The sequence below is a fragment of the Macaca nemestrina genome, chromosome 14 (genome assembly GCF_043159975.1).
Source record: "Macaca nemestrina isolate mMacNem1 chromosome 14, mMacNem.hap1, whole genome shotgun sequence".
Taxonomy (NCBI): domain Eukaryota; kingdom Metazoa; phylum Chordata; class Mammalia; order Primates; family Cercopithecidae; genus Macaca; species Macaca nemestrina.
The window spans coordinates 9802599-9821673 of record NC_092138.1 but is presented as its reverse complement, the minus strand read 5'-3'; the positions used below and the strand labels follow the sequence as shown (position 1 = coordinate 9821673).

The 19075-nt window shown below is 51.1% G+C and overlaps 1 protein-coding gene and 1 long non-coding RNA gene across 2 annotated transcripts; one reads left to right on the top strand and one right to left on the bottom strand.

Annotated features, from left to right (window-relative positions):
• Positions 1–960: 960 nt before the first annotated feature.
• Positions 961–7524, bottom strand: LOC139358089 (uncharacterized). Its single transcript, XR_011612347.1, has 3 exons — positions 7386–7524; positions 4642–6472; positions 961–1091 (listed from the first exon to the last, which is right to left on the bottom strand). It is a non-coding gene; the product is annotated as an uncharacterized lncRNA (long non-coding RNA).
• On the top strand, positions 7128–17985 carry LOC105498795 (nucleoredoxin like 2). Its single transcript, XM_011771146.3, has 2 exons — positions 7128–7981; positions 16675–17985. Exons 1-2 carry the CDS (start codon positions 7680–7682, stop codon positions 16841–16843), a joined length of 471 nt encoding a protein of 156 aa, XP_011769448.1. The 5' UTR covers positions 7128–7679; the 3' UTR covers positions 16844–17985.
• The last annotated feature ends 1090 nt before the right edge of the window (positions 17986–19075 follow it).

Here is a 19075-nt window from a genome sequence, read left to right as displayed (position 1 = left end):
ATGGCCACCCCATCCCCACCCTCACCCAGCAACCACTGGTGCCCTCCATGGTCAGTGGGAGCCTGAGTGTGTATGTGTGGTGGGGTGTGGGGTTGACATCAGATGCTTTTACTGCACTACCTGTGGCATCTCAGGGTGGACATGGCCATGCAAGCAGCTGGTGGGCTGCATACCCACCATGTCACTCAGCAGGGCCTCTGGGCAAGTGTGAAAGTTGACACTCACCCTGTCCCAAGAAAGCATGATATTCAGTAGCAAATAAAAACACCATGATTGGTCAAAAGAGAGACCATGGAAGAAAGGGAAAAGCCTTTGTTTTAGTTCCTTTGCTGGCCCATTCTTTTCCTGCTGTTTGAACAAGGGGCTCTGCATTTTCATTTTGCACCAGGCCTTTCAAATTATGTGGCTGGCCCTGGTTGGGAGCTGCAAAGTGATGCTCCAACTTAGAAACGAGACATGGGATCCATCAACTATGATACAAGATGAACTCCTGGTGGATTGGAACCCGGCCAAGCAGCCTCATGAAGAAACAAGGTATGCATGATTCTATTAGCAGGCAAGGGCCCTGGTCAGCTGAGACGGTCCTGTTTCCTCTGGATAGGGTATCCTGGCCACTGGAATATTTAAAACCAGGAAATTCAGAAAGTTATATTTGCACACTGGGATGTCTAATTTGTTTGTTACGCTGATCAGTGCAAAAAATTTTTTCCATAATTGTATTTGAATATTCATAAGTGTTGCTAGAAGAAAAAGTGAATTTCACGTCAAACCACCAAGGATCACATTTTCTTCACATGCTGCTCTTTTGCCAGGGAGAAGCGATTCAATGTATGTCGACGAAAAGCAAGAAGAGTGGAACTGGTCCAAGAACTTCTGAAATACCCACATTCAGGGAGACTTTCTCTAAGGAGAAATACGCCTCTTCAGAAGTCCGGGGGGCTTGCATGCTGAGTAGAAAGGCAGAGCCATACCCCCCTGGAGAGTCTCTGAAGACCCCATCTGCCCAGCCATCCAGCATGAGCTCTGGAAGCCTCTGCCTTTTAGTCTATGTCAAGGCTGAAAGCCAAGCGAGGTGTCACAGCCCGTCATAACTGTTAATGAGAAAGAGAACTGAATACTATCCAAGGCAAAATACTCTGTTCAGCACTACTGCAAAAGGAAAGCGCCAAGCACAATTCCCAACACAAGGACAAGTGGGGCTTTACAGCTGAGGAACAGGGTGGAGGTGGGGGGCTGGCAGATGGAAAATAGAGGGGACCCTGACAGTAGGGGGCATCTTGCTAAACTAACTTAACAGGACGCTTGCTGCAGGCAGGCCGGGGTGATTGGATACCAAGGGCAGAGGAGGACTTTACAGGATTCTTTGTTAAGACTGGCTCAGGCAGGCTGAGCATGGGGTCCAAGGACGAGGCCCAGTTGAGAAGAGTGCCAGAGGAGCCTGTCTGAAGTTGGTCGAGCAGTGAGTTATTATCATGCTCTCGGGAGGAAATGCAGAAAAGACTACCCTTAGATCAGGGGCAGTGGGGTGGGGAGAAGGGCTCGGGGAGGGAGGGCAGGCCTGAGGGAGCCTTCACTGGGGTCTCGCGGGCCAGCATCTAGAGTGGGACTGGTTGCCCAGTTTCCCTGTGGGTGTCCGAGGCAAGTAAAGCTGCTTACGGATGCCCACACTCATGTCACCTTTAGATGCCCTGGAAGGAGGTTCGGTATGAAAGTGACTTTGCATATCTCAGCTAGCAAAGTAGGGGCCACCTAATCTTGCTTCCAGGACTGCATTTGTGGGTGTTCCTGTGCGTGTCGTGCAGCGGGAAACATGAAGGAGAACTTGGCTCCAGCAGCGGTGGGAGAATGCAAGGCTTCATGCTGCATCCGGTGGCCCCTGCAGCCCACTCCCTGCCCAGGGAGAGGTCAGGGCGATCGCATTTGGAGGCAAATGATGCAGGCCTTCTGCAATAGGAGGGGGTTTGCAAAAGTCCATTTGAAGACTGGTTGCCCCGGAAGAGTCAGCAATGACCCTCAAGAATGCCCTTTACAGGTGGAGCTGAGTGAGCCAGGCTGAGCTATTCTGGAGTCTCTGGTGCACACATCTGAGGAGGACCCCTCTTCCTTGCTGTTTACACACAGCCGCTCAGAGCAGGCCGTCCAAAGAGAATCTGGGATGGGGGTGGCTGACTCCGTTCCCCCATGATCACATCTCCCTGGAGGGCTTACTCGCTTCACCCAGGTCCCTGATATAAACGAAATATAAAATCCTAACCCTCTACTCACTGAACAGACCCCCCGTTGGCCAAGAAGATCCCAGAAAAAAGTTAAAAACCAAATTCCTGGCCACAATGGGAAGGGAGGTTGGACTCATGCCTTGTTACATGCCCTCCCTTTTGGAGTTTAGGCAGAACTGACCAGCATAAATGTTAAAATAGAGATCATAAGACAAAACAAATTCTATGTGACAATATGGTACCAAATGATAAATAGGACCTAAGTCCATGTCAGGCAAGGATTAAGTCATACACCCCATGGGTCACTCTGACCCAGTGGTTTGGTTAACAGACTTCCTTATCTTAACTGAAAATATTCCTTTCTGCTGACTCAAAATTTTTAGACAAAGTTTTACTCTTTTAACCAATTGCAAATTGAAGACTCTGGAGCAACCTATGACCAGTAAGCCCCCACTTTAAGATATTCTGCCTTTTTGGGCCAAATCAATGTCTAATCTTCACGTACCGATGTATGACTTTTTCATAACTTCTACTTCCCTGAAATGTGTAAGACAGAGTTGCAATGTAACTGCCCTGGGACCACTGACTCAAGGCTTTTTCAGTTTATGTCTTTCCCTGGGCTGTGGTCACTCATACTAGCTCAGAATAAACCTCTTTCAAATAGTTTACAGAGTTTGGTTTTTCCTTTAACACTGACTGGGCTGCTCTCCCCAGCAATGGAAATGCAGTGCCCCTTCCTTCCAGGACAGGAAGGTGCCAGCAAAGGCACTAACATGCAAAAGCATTTCTCTTTCTAGCATGGTCTTTTATTTGCCATTGAATGTCACACTTTTTTGGGCACAGGGTGAATGTCAACTTTCATCCTTGTCTGGGGGCCCTGCCCAGTGACCTGGTGGGCATGCAGGCCACCAGCTATTCCTATGCCGTACCCACCCTGAGACCTTGTGGGGCAAAGGCCTCGGACGTCAGTCTTCCCCCCATCACCTGGGACCCCACTGACCATAGAGGACACTAGCGGTTCCTGGGTGGAGGTGGAGATGGGGAGCCCAGGTGTGGCCCAGGACACCAAAGGGAGGGGGAGGATTGAGCAGTCAAGAACCTGTCTTGGGCTGGGCACAGTGGCTCACTCCTTTAATCCCAGCACTTTGGGAGGCTGAGGTGGGCAGATTACCTGAGGTCAGGAGTTCAAGACCAGCCTGGCCAACATAGTGAAACCCTGTCTCTACTAAAAATACAAAAATTAGTTGGGTGTGGTGGCAGGCACCTGTAGTCCCACCTACTCGGGATGCTGAGGCAGGGAGAATTGCTTGAACCCAGGAAGTGGAGGTTGCAGTGAGCTGAGATCACAGCACTGCACTCCAGCCTGGGTGACAGAGTGGGACTCCTTCTCAAAATAATAATAATAATAATAATAAGAAGAAGAAGAAGAAGAAGAAGAAGGAGAAGAAGAAGGAGAAGAATCTGTCTTAGGGAGGTAGGGAGGCAGCGGCAGGTGGGAGCACACATGAGCTAGGGTCCAAACACTCATATATGTGCCACTGTCCAAGACCTCTCATATACCACACAAATTCAAAGATAAATTAAGAATTTCAGCCGGGTGCAGTGGCTCACGCCTGTAATCCCAGCACTTTGGGAGGCTGAGGCGGGTGGATCATGAGGTCAGGAGTTCGAGACCAGCTTGGTCAATATGGTGAAACCCCATCTCTACTAAAAATAAAAAAATTAGGCAGGCATGGTGGCACACACCTGTAGTTCCAGCTACTCAGGAGACTGAGGCAGAAGAATAGCTTCAACTCAGGAGGCGGAGGTTGCAGTGAGCTGAGATCATGCCATTGCACTCCAGCCTGGGCCACAACCGACACACCATTTAAAAAAAAAAAAAAAAATCACCAGGCTGGGCAACACTGGGAGACCGCCATCTCCACAAAAAAAATTTTTTAAAAATAGCTTTGCCCAGTGGCTTGTGGCTATAGTCCTAGCTACTCAGGAGGCTGAGGCGGGAGGATCCCTGGAGCCCAGGAGTTTGAAGCTGCAGTGAGCTATGATCCCACTACTGTACTCCAGCCTGGGTAACAGAGTGAGATTCAGTTTCTAAACAAAAAACAAAGCAACAAAGACTGCAACCGCAGAACACTGAGCCCCAAGTGAGTGCAGGGCCGTGTGCTTCTGAGGGGCTGCATGCCTAGGAAGCCGCCCTGCCCCGACATTGGCAGCAGGAAGTGTGATCCATTCCTGGATGGAGGTTGGGTAGTTCCCCAGCGCAGGCAGGATTAACGCCAATGACTATTGATTTTCTCAGGAGGGTGGCACCGTCAGCTAATTAGGAATGCTGTCTACTTTGGCTTATTGTGTGTTCAAGGATAAAACGACCAAACAAAATAGTCTGGATGATTTTGAGAGCTTAGCTGCATTTCATTCCTCTTACCTCTGAGTTTTAACGTAAGTCAGGGACCTCCTCATACAAGATTTATACTGCTCACCGTTCCTCTCAATTTTTTCCTTCGATTTGTCTATCCATTTTCCCCAGAGGACAGTGAATCGGGGCTCTGACAGCCTGCTTCATCTAAGAGCGCCAATCAATCCTCCCGCAGGGTTTCCACTCAGCTTTGGCTGCTAAGTACATTTACGCGACTGAGCCGACGGGCTGTGCCTGCAGGCAACGGCGTCCGCCAATTTCCGTTCATTTAACGGCGAGACTAGGGGGAGCCCGCGCCGGCAGGCGTGTCCTCAGGAAGCGCAAATCTCACCTTCCCCTACTCCTCTCACCGCTAGATTAAAACTGCGCCCCTCGGTGGCTCAAGCCTGTAATCCCAGCACTTTGGGAAGCAGAGGTGGGTGGATCACCTGCAGTCACGAGTTTGAGACCAGCCTGGCCAACATGGTGAAACCCCCGTCTCTACTAAAAATACAAAAATTAGCTGGGTGTGGTGGCACGTGCCAGTAAACCCAGCTACTCAGGAGGCTGAGGCGGGAGAATGGCTTGAACCTGGGAGGCGGAGGTTGCAGTGAGCCGAGATTGAGCCATTGCACTCTAGCCTGGGCAACAAGAGCCTCCGCCTCAAACAACCAACAAAACCAAACCAAAATAAAACAAAACAAAACCCTGCGCCCCTCCTCATGGCTCTTCTTTTGGCATAGCACCTGCAAAATATCTTATTTATTTTTTTTGTGCCCATTAGAACGTAAGCTCCAGGCAAGCACAGGGGCAGGACTCAGGGGTCAGTGAGTGTGATGGGAGTGCAAAGTTAGTGGGGGATCCATCTCGTCTTAGGAGAGCAAAGACCTTCTCTCTATCTTCCCTGGTTCCATAGCTGGCTCTATGAAATTAACTGCCAAAGGGCAGTTGAACGGGGGAACGGGAATACACATTTATTAATCTTTAATATCATCTGCACGGGGGCATTGCAGGAAAATAGGTGAAAACCCCCCAAACCAGTGAATAGGGGAACTGGAAGCTGGTGTAGGCCACTTAGGGGAGAGTAACCGATTTTTAGGAAAAATGAATAGGTCTTTATGAGTTTGTGACAAAGTTTGTCTAGGTGTGGTGTGGACTTCGGCTGTGATAAGAGTTCATCCTCCCGGGAGGGAATTTATGACAGTTTCTTTTGGAGGCTCCGTCTTTAGACAGGTAAGGGGAGAAGGTCTCTCTGCATTTGCTGTTTTCAAAGTGCCTCTCGCTCAAAATAAGATGCCAAAGCGGCATATTTTAGGATGGCATATTTTGGTTTCCTTCACTGTCTTAAGTTTTTGATATTTTGTTCATTATAAACTTTTCTTTGCATTCATTTTGACTTTTTAAGATATTGTATTAAAACATTATTTACCCTGATTACTGAGCGAGTGCCTCGCTCGCTTGCCTCCTTCTAGCCCGGGCCTGGCAGGGAGTTGCAACTGTTTTTCTCACTGCTGAATTCCCAGGGCCTACAACAGTGCTCGCCAAAAAATTAATACTCTTGGTTCTCCAAATAAAACATTCTGTAAGGACTGCTCCCAAATTCTTCCTGAACTTCACGAATCCTCCCGGCCAGGACACAGGATGTCAGGGGCAAACACCCTGAACCAACGGAGCTCAGGTTCCCTACTGCCCCGCCCAAGTCCGCTCCAAGCCCAATTACCCTTCCCCTTCCTCGTCGTCCCATCTTCCCCATGCCCCCTCCAGGGGGCTGGGTCGCGGCAAGAGCTCCAAGGCAGGATTCAAACGCCCTGGGGTGACGGCTGCGGGACACTTGCGGCGGGGCCGGGCAGGGAGCGCGAGACTGGAAGAGAGCCCAGGAGGGAAGGAGAGCAACGCTGGGTTTCTGGGGAGGGGTGGCGTGGGGCGCTGAAGGGGAGCGGGGGAGTGGGAGGAAGTGAAGGAGGAGGAAGAGCACGGTGTGGGTGAGGCGCAAGAGGCAGTAGGTGGGGCGGGACGGAGGGCGGGGCGCTGCGTCCGGAGAAAGTGTAGACGCGCTGGGAAGAGAGCCCATGAAGGGAGAGCCCAGGGGCGGGAGGGCGCGGGAGTGTGGGCGGGGCGCAGTGGGGATGGGGGGGGCGGGGGCGCGGGATGTGTGCGGGTGGCGCGTAGTGGAGCGAGAGTGCGGGAGTGTGGGCGGGGCGCAGTGAGGGGAGGGTGCGGGAATGTGGGCGGGGCTCAGTGGAGGGCGAGTGCGGGCTGTGGGCTGGGCAACCAGTGGGAGAGGGCGCGGGAATGTGGGCGGGGCGCAGTCGGAATGGGGGCGGGGGCGCGGGATGTCGGCGGGGCACAGTTAGGGGGAGGGCGCGGGAGTGTGGGCGGGGCGCAGTGGGGGGAGGGAGCGGGAGTGTACGCGGGGCTCAGTGAGGAGTGAGTGTGGGGATGTGGGCGAGGTGCAGCTAAAGGAGAGTGCGGGGATGTGGGTGGGGTCCAGTGGGGGAGGGTGCGGAGATGTGGGCGGGGCGCAGTGGGTGGAAAGCGCAGGGATGGGGGCCGCGCGCAGTGTGGATTCGGGCAGGGCTCAATGGGGGAGGGTGCGGAGATGTGGGCGGGGCGCAGTGGGTGGAGAGTGCAGGGATGTGGGCAGGGCGCAGTGGGGGGAAAGTGTGGGGATGCGGGGCGAGGCGCAGTGGGGGACGGTGCGGGTTGTGGGCGGGGCGCAGTGGGTGGAGCGTACGGGATGTGTGCTTGGCGCAGTGGGGGGAGGGTGCGGAGACCTGAGGGCTTGAGGTTGCCCGGCTGGCTCGGCTCCCAGAGGCGGGTGCCACGCTGTCGCCCAGGCATCTGGCGTCTCCGGTGTCTGAGTGTCTCATTGTCAGCGCTGACACTCTTGCCCCAGCTACGGGCGAGGCCGGGCCCGAGGTGTGGGCGTATCTCGGGCAGGTCTTGAGAAGTCCAGCGCCCGTCGGTGCGGACAGTGGCGGGGCACCGCGGCGCTCGCCGCCTCCTTCCCGCAAGTGATCATCCTCCTGCAGGTGTCCTCGGGCCTCAGGTGGCTGCGCGTCCGCGCCATGGTTGACATTCTGGGCGGGCGGCACCTGGTGACCCGTAAGGGCGCGGCGGTGGAGGCCGAGGCGGCGCTACAGAACAAGGTGGTGGCACTGTACTTCGCGGCGGCCCGGTGCGGGCCGAGCCGCGACTTCACGCAGCTGCTCTGCGACTTCTACACGGCGCTGGTGGCCGAGGCGCGGCGGCCCGCGCCTTTCGAAGTAGTCTTCGTGTCAGCCGACGACAGCTCCCAGGAGATGCTGAACTTCATGCGCGAGCTGCATGGCACCTGGCTGGCGCTGCCCTTCCATGACCCCTACCGGCAGTGAGTGGGGGTCCTGGGGGGCGGGGGCCTCCGGGCGCGTCGCCCCCATCTTCCCCCAGGCCTCCCACTCTGCACTGGGGAGCTCTTTATGACGCCCCCCTCCCCCACCACCTCCCCGTCTCTTGGTTCCCGTCCGGACTCGGGTAAATCACCCTCAGTCTCAGTTTCAGCCTCCCTTGGAGACCAGGGAGGGTGCAGACCAGATTCGAAAAGCCAGGGCATCGACACCCCCACGGGGCTCGTGGAGCATGGACGCGGGCCCATTTCTGCTTAGGGTCTGGAGCTGCGGGAATCTGCATTGCGAAGGAGCTCGCAGTGGTGTTGATGCTGTGGGTTCGTGGCTCGGCTCCGGGAACCGCCGGCCCAGTCAGCCCTGAACTCCGGGCGCCGCTGCGTCATCCTCCCAGTTAGTGGGCAGGAAGCACAGGGACACGACCTGGTGTCTGGATGCAGGGATGAGGGATGACCTGCGAGGACATCAGCTCTGTGACAGGCACCCACAGTGCAGGCCGTGGTTGGTGTGCTGGGAGGGAGGGACGGGGACTCCAGGGCTGGCAGGAACTCAGGTGCTGGCCACCTTTGCAGTTTCATTTTTACCGACGCTGATGGAATTTCATCACTAGAGAGGCATAAAACTCATTACTGTAAACTTTATTACTCTAGCTGTTGGAAAGGAGTGGGTAGGGATTGGCAGAGAGGGGCATATGGGGATTGATTGTTCTGCTTTTGGGGTGGGTCTCCTGTGGTCTCCTATGGTGTAAGAGTCCAGACTTAGGTTTAAAGCAGGCCTCGTCCATGCACACCGCTCTTCTGTTTCTGATGCTCTGGTCAAGCCGGTGAGCTCCAGCTGGAGGCAGTGAGCTGCCTGACGTGGGTCAGCGGTGCGCTCCAATCTTCTCAGCCTGATTGGCCTGGGAGGGATTTTTCTTTTTGTAAACTTAGCTGTTTGTCCCTACCCCTTTCCACACTGAACTTCCTTAACCCTGTTGTTGTCATGTGTAAGCTAGGAAGTGGGATATTCTGTGGGAATTGTTGGAGCTATGCCCTAAATTCTGCTTATCCTATCCTGGATTTGTGGAATCAGATCATGAGGAAAATGGAAATAGCCACCGCCAAGAAGCACAAAGAAATGCACAAAGGCTTCAGGGGCATTTTGGGAAGTTGCTAATGTGTGCAGAACACAATACTTTGTGGTTGGTGCTGTGGAGAGGTGGGGCCCAGGTGGGTGGCATTATGGGAACTCCACTTGGTAGGTACAGGGTCACAGGGCCTCGTGCTTCCTTTCCTCAGAGGCCTGAGCTCATCACCCTCCTTCCACTGAATTCCTGGTAAATCATCTGAGTCAAGGGAGGGGAAGAAAAATGGCTGCTTCCAGAGAGATCACAGAATGGCGCCCTTGGGAGTTACTCTTGGCGTGGCTGGAGGCAGATGTACCTGCAGGGAGAGGAGGCCTGGAGCCCTCACCTTGTCCCCTAAGCTGTGTAGATCTCAGCTTTTCAGTGTACCCTGCACCATACACTCAACACAGCAGTGACGACTGCCTTCAGCCCCCAGAGAGGCAACTGTTTACTAACATCCCTGAAAGTAGAGATGCGGGTGTGTGGCTGGGGCTAGTAGTTCCCTGTCTAAGTGCCCCAGTGCAGGTGGGCTAGGAGGAGGTGCCAAGCCTCAATGTGGGGACAGCTGCGGTGACACATGCCAGCATGCCCTGGAGGCATGTTTCAGGATGAGATTCCATCCTGCCCTGTCTTTCTTCCCTGCGTTACTGGGTTTATGAGTAAAACTCATTATCTGTCCAAGAATGAAGTAACAAGTTCTAGATTCACCAGCAGGAATTCCCATTACATGCCGCTGTTCACGAAAGACATGATCAATGGTGATTTTATATGATTTTATTATAATGATTGTCTCATAACAGCTGTCATCCCTACTTGGCCTCCAGAACGTCAGTGGACCCCAAAGAGCACTGGAGGAGGCTGTCCGTTCCTCCTGCCTGCTCAGGCTCTCAACACTGCCTCCTGGCCATGGCTGGTGGTGCAGTGTGCCTCAACTTCCAGGCCCACAAGTTTAGATCTGATGGAAAAGGAAAAACTGGCTGAAAAAAAGGGCTTCATTTCTCGGGTAGGGAATGGCTCAGTGGGGGAAGAATCAGTGCTTGTGCCAACGATTCCTGACTCTGCCTTTCCATCCCTTGACCCTCTCCAGCTCTGTGTTCCCACTGCCTCCTGGGCCCTCTGGTCTCAACACAGCCTCTGAATCCACTGATTTTGCAGCTCTCAGATCCTTCTCTGTCTTTCTACTCATTTCTGTTTCCTTCACTCAGGTTCTGGAGCTTTAGAATATTCCCCTAAGAGGTCTGCAGGGCCTTGGTGTTCCCATCTGATTGGCTCTTGCTCCAACTCTCTGGGGGTTTCCTGGGTTTCCACTGCCCACAGGACAGAGCCAGACATGGTTCAGTGCCTGGCATCCCCAGGGAGTGTGTTTGGTGAGTGGTTGGAGCAAGTGAGCAAAAGACAGTTCTGCAGAGAGATTTGCTTGGCCACAGCCTGCTCCTGGCTGAGATAACAGAGACTAGAGTCAGGAGTTGCTATGGCAACCCAGAAGTGTGGTTTATGCCAGCCACAAGGATGTGGCTGTGTTCGTTGAGGGCAGGGACCAACGTTGGTTGCAGCAGCGCTGAGGACAAGGAGGAACCGGGCTCTTGGATTTTCCCCAAAGGCTTGAAGTCCTAAGTTATTACCATGACAACGTTCTCTCCTCCAGAAACAAGTTCTTTTCTCTGTGGACACAGCTCAGGGCCCAGAGGGGACTGAGATGACATTAGGGAAAAAGTGTGGTTCTTTGCCTCTCATGGCAGCTCCAAGGTTACATTTGTCCCCAGGCAGAGGCTGCCGGCCTGGGGATTTGAGGGCTGGTACTGAGTGTCTCTTGGAATATCAGTGAAATGACTACCTCAAGCCTTCCTCATTCCTCAAAGCCCAGCCTGCTCTGCATCCCCCTGACTGTGTCAGAGCTTGATTTAATGTTGCAAGTGATTAAAACAACAACAATGAGAACAACTCAAAGAGCTTAAACAGTAAAGGTTATGGGCTGGCTTTAATGAAACACCCATCAGCCAGAAGATGGTTTCAAGGGAAAGTTGGAGGCCACTGAGGATGATGCTTTGTGGCTTGTCTTTTGCAATGTCTGCCCCTTGCTCAGGCTATAGGCAGTGGCTGCCTGGCAAATCCTGTGTCTCCTCACGCTGGTAGAATGGCTGCTGTGTCTCAGACTGCACATTCCCATACCTTCCTCTTTCCCAGCACACAGCCAAGTGCCACACCAAGCCTCGCTGATTCTGATTCGGCTAGTTCCCCATTTCTGTACTAGGAAGTGTAACCAGGGGCCGCCAGATAGATATGCCGACTGCGCAGTCGGCCCAGGTGGAACTGGAGGTGGGCCTTTCCCACGCAGTGAGAACAGCTAGCATTTATCAAGTACTTATTATGTGCCAAGCCTCATTCTTCATCAAGCTATTTATTTAATCCTCACAGCAACTCCAGGAGGTGGGTTCTGTTACTCCCGTGGTGCAGATGAGGAACCCGAGGTGCAGGAGGTTGACTAGCTTGCCCATGACACGCAGCCAGTTCATGCCAGAAAATGAAGGAGACATGGTTTCCCAAGGAGGGTCACAGATGCTGAGCGCAGCAAACCATAGGCCTGTACCTCCCGTGCTGTCAGGGGCACCGTGACCAGCCTCCTCTCCGCTCGCTCTCTCCTACCTCCTCCCAGTTGATGCAGGGAATGCAGAAAGCCCTGGAAGACAGCCGCGGGGCTGGGAAACTTGAGCGAGCATAAACCACCGGATCTCGGGCACCGCCCCAGCGTCAGGGGTGGGGAGACTGCGTTTCTGATGAGTTTCCGGGTGATATTGGTGTTGCTGCTCCTGGGACCCCACATTGTTCCTGACAGTGCTGGTCAAAGGCTGGTGCATGGACCCGTGTCAGTTGGGAATCAATCAGGAGTGCAGACGCTGTGGAACCTGGGGGTGCTCAGGAATCTGTAGGTGAGATACTGCTGCTGCTGCTGGCATCCCATCCCCTTCACGACCCACGTGCAGCAGCCCTCCAAGGAGTCCTCATGACCTTGGGGAGGAGGTTCCAGGTTCCTGGGATGACAGAGTCCCACCTGGTCTGGCCCCAGCCGGGCAGTCTGCTTTCCCTTCTGGAAGTGACGTGTGCGGCCCTGCCCTGTCCCACTGCCCAAAGTACAGATGCTGAAATAACCCATTTGCCAAAACTGCTGGATAAAGAGCTTAAATCAGGCTGCTGGCCATTTTGCTGTAGTCTTTATACAAAGAGCTACTTGATTGTTTCTCTTTTCTTCACTTTTTTCTTTTTCTTTCCTTTTTTTTTTTTTTTTCCTGAGATGGAGTTTCACTTTTGTTGCCCAGGCTAGAGTGCAGTGGCGCAGTCTTGGCTCACGGCAACCTCCGCCTCCCGGGTTCAAGGGATTCTCCTGCCTCAGGCTCCCAAGTAGCTGGGATTACAGGCACCCACCACCACATCCAGCTAATTTTTGTATTTTTAGTAGACACAGGGTTTCACCATGTTGACCAGGCTGACCTCGGAACTCCTGACCTCAGCTGATCCACCCATCTTGGCCTCCCAAATTGCTAGGATTACAGGTGTGGGCCACTGCACCGGGCCACACATTTTTGTTTTATGCCATTGGGAAAAGCTAATTGCTTAGGCATTTTAAATTTTAGGTGTTGTGCGGCCGGGTGCGGTGGCTCATGCCTGTAATCCCAGCACTTTGGGAGGCCGAGGCGGGCGGATCACGAGATCAGGAGATTGAAACCATCCTGGCTAACACAGTGAAATGCTGTCTCTATTAAAAATACAAAAAACTTGAACCCGGGAGGTGTAGCTTGCAGTTAGCCGAGATTGCGCCACTGCACTCCAGCCTGGGCAAAAGAGCGAGACTCCATCTAAAAAAATTTAGGTGTTGGGCAGGATTCGTAAGGTGCTAGAAGGGACATCTCTGCCACATCTTTCATGCCCACTGCTGTCGTTCATTGACCTGTGCAGGCTCCATCCAGCCGAGTTCCACACGAGCCTCCCCTGTTGTGAGCACTCATGGCTGTTCGTGAAGGAGCTGGTGTCTCCTAAACCTGCAGTTTGACCTGAATTCACATCTGCTCTGTGTTTGAGACATGACTTTCTCAGTTCTGCAAATACAGTTTTGACTGAGTGGTCTCTGCTGTGTCTTTTTTCACTACGCATGATAGGTTTTAGAGAATAGTTTACGTTTTTATTTTTTCCCACCTTTCCTTTCCCTCCCCAGGTGAGTCATTGGACACCACAGGAAGCAGGTCCGGAGCTGCCAGGGTGGGGGCTGTGTCCACTGGTTCTTTGGGGAATAGGCCTTTCCTGGTAGGGGTCATGCATCCCCAGAAAGGCCACAACCCTCCCACCAGTGTCCCCTCAAGAAGGTTCAGTCCACACTGGGCCTGTGTAATGACCAGGCTGGCCTGATTTTTTATATTCTTGTGCCTTCTCTCTTTTTCCTTACTCAATCTCAGTAGATTTGTTTTTTAGAGATAGGGTCTTGCACCGTCATCCAGGCTGGAGTGCAGTGGTGCGATCACAGCTCCCTGCAACCTTGAACTCCTGGGTTCAAGCAATCCTCCTGCCTCAGCTTCCCGAGTAGCTGGGACTACAGGTGTGCACAACCACACTTGGTTAATTTTTTTTTATTTTGTGGACACAGGATCTTGTCATGTCGCCCAGGTATGTCTTGAACTCTTGGGCTCAAGTGATGCTCTCACCTTGACCTCCCAAAGTGTTGGAATTACAGGTGTGAGCCGCTGCGCCCAGGCTCAGTAGACATTTGTTTCACATGTTAGTGTTTCCTAAGAACCAGATTAGGTTTTATTGCTCACCCCATGTTGGTTTTTGTTGGTCCAACAAAAAAATAATTTTTGTTCCAACAAAAATTATTTCAGTAATTTTTGTTCTCAATCTTATTCTGCCTTCTTTCTACTTTCTTTGTGTTTGTGCCATCCTTATTTTTCTAGTTTCTTGGATTAGATCCATAAGTCATCCATATACAAGTTTTGGATAAGCGTGTTTAAGGCTACAGCTTCCTAAGTGTGTTTAATTGTGTTTACAGCTTGGGATTTGTAGTATATTCCATATTGTTCTGCTTTAAATATTTTGTCATCTGCATTGCTGTTTCCCATATAACATATAGTTAGTTTTAAAACTCATTCTTAAAAATGATTTCTTTTTGGCTGGGTGCAGTGGCTCAGGCCTGTAATCCCAGCACTTTGGGAGGCCGAGGCAGGTGGATCACGAGGTCAGGAGATTGAGACCATCCTGGCTAACACAGTGAAACCCCATCTCTACTAAAATATTACAAAAAAATTAGCTGGGCGTGGTGGCAGGCGCCTGTAGTCCCAGCTACTTGGGAGGCTGAAGCAGGAGAATGGTGTGAACCTGGGAGGCGGAGCTTGCAGTGAGCTGAGATAATGCCACTGCGCTCCAGCCTGGGTGACAGAGTGAGACTCCATCTCAAAAAACAAAAACAAAAACAACCAAAAAAGAAATCTTTGTTTTTTAATTTTTATTTTTGAGACGGAGTCTCACTCTGTCACCCAGGCTGGAGTGCAGTGGCGTGATCCTGGCTCACTGCAACTTCCGCCTGCCAGGTTCAAGCAATTCTCCGGTCTCAGCTTCCCCAGTAGCTGGGACCACAAGTGCGTGCCACCATGCCCGGCTAATTTTTTGTATTTTTAGTAGAGACAGGGTTTCACCGTGCTGGCCAGGCTGGTCTCAAACTCCTGACCTCATGATCCGCCCACCTCGGCCTGCCAAAGTGTTGGGATTACAGACTTGAGCCACTGCTCCTGGCCCCAAAAATGATTTCTTATTGGTTTCCAATTCCATTACCTTTGGTCTCATTAAGTGATCTATATGTTATTGACCACTTGAAATTCGTTAAGACTTCCTTTGTGACTGAGAACATGATTGATTTTGTCACTGCTTCATAGATGTTTGGAAACAAAGCATATTCTCTCTCTGTTGAGCACAGGGGACACTGTATCTTTTCCTGCTTGAGTGATGGTGTGTTTTTCATCTGGATGCCAGAAACTGGCAGGAAGAGCTTGATGGACATGTCAAAGGGGAGATTTGCTAATAGGAGAGTCTCAAATGGGTTTTTCCTTCCACTCAGGTTCACAATCCTGAGGGTGACAGATCAAGGAAATCTGATTACTGTCCCTGTGAGGCCCTCGTGAGCTGGCCATGGTAAACAGGAAAGGGATTTCACTCGGCTGCCCTCTCTTGAGGGTGTAATCCCAGTGAAGATCCCAAGAATTGCAAAACCAAGAAGGCAGATGCTCCTTTCCTTAAATGAATACAAATAATTTTGTAAAAAGACCACTCATCAGATTATAGATACCGTAAATGTAAATGATATAAAATGAATCTAAGAAACCTCTCATCATTATAATGGCAATTGGTGCATCATTGAATTTGTAGAGTAGAAAGTCAAATGAGGCTCTAGATGTATTTAGAACTCATGGAATTTTAACTTTTTTTTTTCTTTTTTTTTTGTTGTTAGAAATGGAGTCTGTTGCCCAGACTGGAATGTAGAGGCACTAACACGGCTCACTGCAGCCTTGACCTGTGCTCAAGCGAGCCTCCCACCTCAGCCTTTCGAGTGGCTGGGACTATAGGTGTGTGCCACCACGCCCAGCTAATTTTTTAACTTTTGTAGAGACAAGGTCTCACTATGTTGCCCAGGCTAGTCTTGAACTCTTGGGCTTAAGCCATCCTCCCACCTCACCACCTCAGTCTCCTGAAGTGCTGGGATTACAGGTGTGAGCCACCACACCTGGCTGGAATTTTAACTTTTACCATTATATGTATCTGATATTTTTCAACCCCTTGAGATGTAGAGGACATAAAAAATTACTGGGTTTATTTGTGGGTTCAGACCTGCACTATCCAATCTGGTAGCCACTAGCCACTTGTGACAATTTAAATTTAAAGTAAAAATTAATTAAAATTAAAAATGAAAACTTCAGTTCCTCGGGCACACTAGCCGCATTCTGAGCTCTCCCAGCCATATGTGGCCGGTGGCCACCGGATTGGGTAGCACAGATATGGAGAGTTCACTGCTGCAGGCAGCTCCCTGGGGTGGAACTGGGTTAGAAATGGTAGCACCAAGTCTGGGCGTGGTGGCTCATGCCTGTAATCCCAGCACTTTGGGAGGCCAAGGCAGGCAGATCACCTGAGGCCCGGAGTTCCAGACCAGCCTGGCCAACATGGTGAAACCCCGTCTCTACTAAAAATACAAAAAATTAGCTGGACGTGGTGGCACACACCTATAATCCCAGCTACTTGGGAGGCTGAGGCAGGAGAATCGCTTGAATGTGGGAGGTGGAGGTTGCAGTGAGCTGAGATCACACCATTGCACTCTAGCCTGGGCAACAAGAGTGAAACTCCGTCTCAAAAAAAGGAAAAGAAATAGTAGCACCAAGAAGAAAGGAGCCCACACCCCAGCAGGAGGGAAAGCAGGAGCAGGCGCGGTGGGGCACCCGGTGGCTTCCTCGAAGTTGGCTGTACTTCAGGTTGGAGGGAGGGGGCCTGTCTCTTCAGATGTGCATGTGGAAGTGCTAACTTCGGTACCACTCTTCACTCCTGCAGTGAGCTGAGGAAGAGGTACAACGTCACAGCCATCCCCAAGCTTGTGATTGTGAAACAAAATGGGGAGGTCATCACCAACAAAGGGCGGAAGCAGATCCGGGAGCGGGGGCTGGCCTGCTTCCAGGACTGGGTGGAGGCAGCCGATATCTTCCAGAATTTCTGCGGTTGAAGTGGGAGGGATCTCAGAGGGCCAGGACAGGTGCTGCTTTTCCAGCACAGACGCTGGGGCAAAGAGGAGTATGCTGGGTTCCTTCCTCTGTTGGTGTGATATTGTATTTCAGAGCAGAAGCACTAAGCTGTGTTCAAAAGCAACTATTGCTCAGGAAATAATGCACTCCCTGTTTTGATCATGCAGCCTGCTTGTATTACAGTTATTTTTGTTATTCTTTGCATACCTTTATCCACCTGTGCTTAAGGAAGGATTCTCATATGTTCATCCTGAGCTGTTGGAAATCTATGCAAGACATTTATTTGTACAAGTCTCTTCAGGTAAAATAATCTCTTTATTGATAACATTTTCTGGTGATCTGTTTATTTTAATGATATGCTTTCACAACTATCTTAATAAAGTTTGCAAGCTGTGTGCTTTAACAAACAAGCCTATTGCCTTCCTTCTCATTCCAGTCCAAGTGCTGGTAGCAAGAAAAGGAGTCTCTTGACAAATACCATGCTTAAATATGTTTTATTTGTCACAGGTGGTAGTTTTTAATTATGTGTCATCTTGGAATTTTCTTCTTCTCTTTGTTTTCTTCACACTTATTTGTAACAGCATTGCAATATCCTAGAAAGCAATGAAATTTTCAAGGGTGTGTTTCCACATCTTCAAGATCAAACCTCAGTGTTACCTAAAAGTTAATAATCCATCGAAGTAAACAAAAAGCCCATTTACAATCGTTGTTAATGGTGGGAAAGCCATCAGTGGTTCAGATTACTGTCCCAGCCTGCCCTGTGGCCTCTTGCTGGCGGGTCTTTCCTGTTTCTTTCCAGCCTCGTTCTTATCCAATCAGCTGGGGTTGTGAAAATACCAATACCCGTCTCTGGCCAAGTCCTCACCTGCAGATCCGGTCAGCTTGCTGGGTTCCTCAGCTGAGAATTTGGAGCAAAGCTGACACCACTATGACCAGGGATAGCAGAGTAAAGAAGCCCAGTGGGTGACACTCAGTGAACCGTGCAGACATAAGCTGTTAGTTAATTAGTCCCTTCAATCTCCCTCACCCTCTGTGTTGTCAGTTAACTTCCCTGACCACTGAGACCCAGTCTCCTGGGGGCCCTGTAGGTTGACTAAGGGTGCATTTATGCTAACCTGATTGTTATTTGCCGCCCCACCCCCCAGTAAGTCATGTAAGAATTCAGTTTTCTTCCAAAACTCAGAGATGGGGTATTTTGGTATTTGGTAATTATAGTATTTTCTTTTTTTCTGTTTCTTTTTCTTTTTTTTTGAGACAGAGTTTCACTCTTGTTGCCCAGGCTGGAATGCACTGGCACGGTCTTGGTTCACTGCAGCCTCTGCCTCCCGGGTTCAAGGGATTCTCCTGTCTCAGCCTCCCGAGTAGTTGGGACTACAGGCGTGTGCCACCACGCCCGGCTAATTTGTGTATTTTTAGTAGAAATGGGGTTTCATCATACTGGTCAGACTGGTCTCGAACTCCTGACCTCAGGTGATCTGCCCACCTTGGCCTCCCAACGTGTTGGGATTACAGGGGTGAGCTACTGCGTCTGGCCGACGCATACTTTAATATTATAAACATCCCAAACAATTTTTCTTGATGTAAGGCAAAGTATTCCAGCCTTCTCTCCGAGAACTGTGTAATTTGTGACATTTCTACAAGTACCTTGTGCCGCTTGTGTTCCAGAAGCAATACGTGCTCACTGTGGACAAACATCAGGAAAAAAATTCCATCGTCCTGAGGGAAAGCCACGATGGATGTTTTAGTCCATTTATATTTCCCACTAAAGTCACCACCTTTTTATTTTTTCTGCGTGTACACATTGCTTTTCATCTTTATACACTTGCCACTCTGCGTGTGGACATAGACAAGCAGTGGCAGCGTGGTGTGGGCACCATGGGGTGGGGGTTGAAAGACATGCAGCATCGTTGTGACCCCGCCCAGGCCTACGTCTCATCCAGACTCCCTGATTAGCCCCTTGGGCACTAACATCTGAGAAGCACGGCTCTGCAAAGGTGTCTTGTCCACTAAATTTGTTGAAGTCAATCCACTGATTTCAGTCAATCCACAACTGGGGCATCTTTATCAAAGCCCAAGGTGCTCCACAAGCCATCAGGCCTGGGGCAGGTGGGGGCCCTCCCCTCTCTCAGGAGAGGCCCAGCCACTGGCATTCCTGTAGGAGCACGTGCAGGCCTTGGGGAGACTCATGAAGTGTTGGTCACTGTGCACTCGAG

What these genes read in the sequence shown, in the direction of transcription:
- LOC105498795 (XM_011771146.3), top strand. Translation starts at nt 7,680, where the DNA reads ATGGTTGACATTCTGGGCGGGCGGCACCTGGTGACCCGTAAGGGCGCG. An exon ending in TTCCATGACCCCTACCGGCA is followed by an intron (nt 7,982 to 16,674) that starts GTGAGTGGGGGT and finishes TCACTCCTGCAG; the next exon opens with TGAGCTGAGGAAGAGGTACA.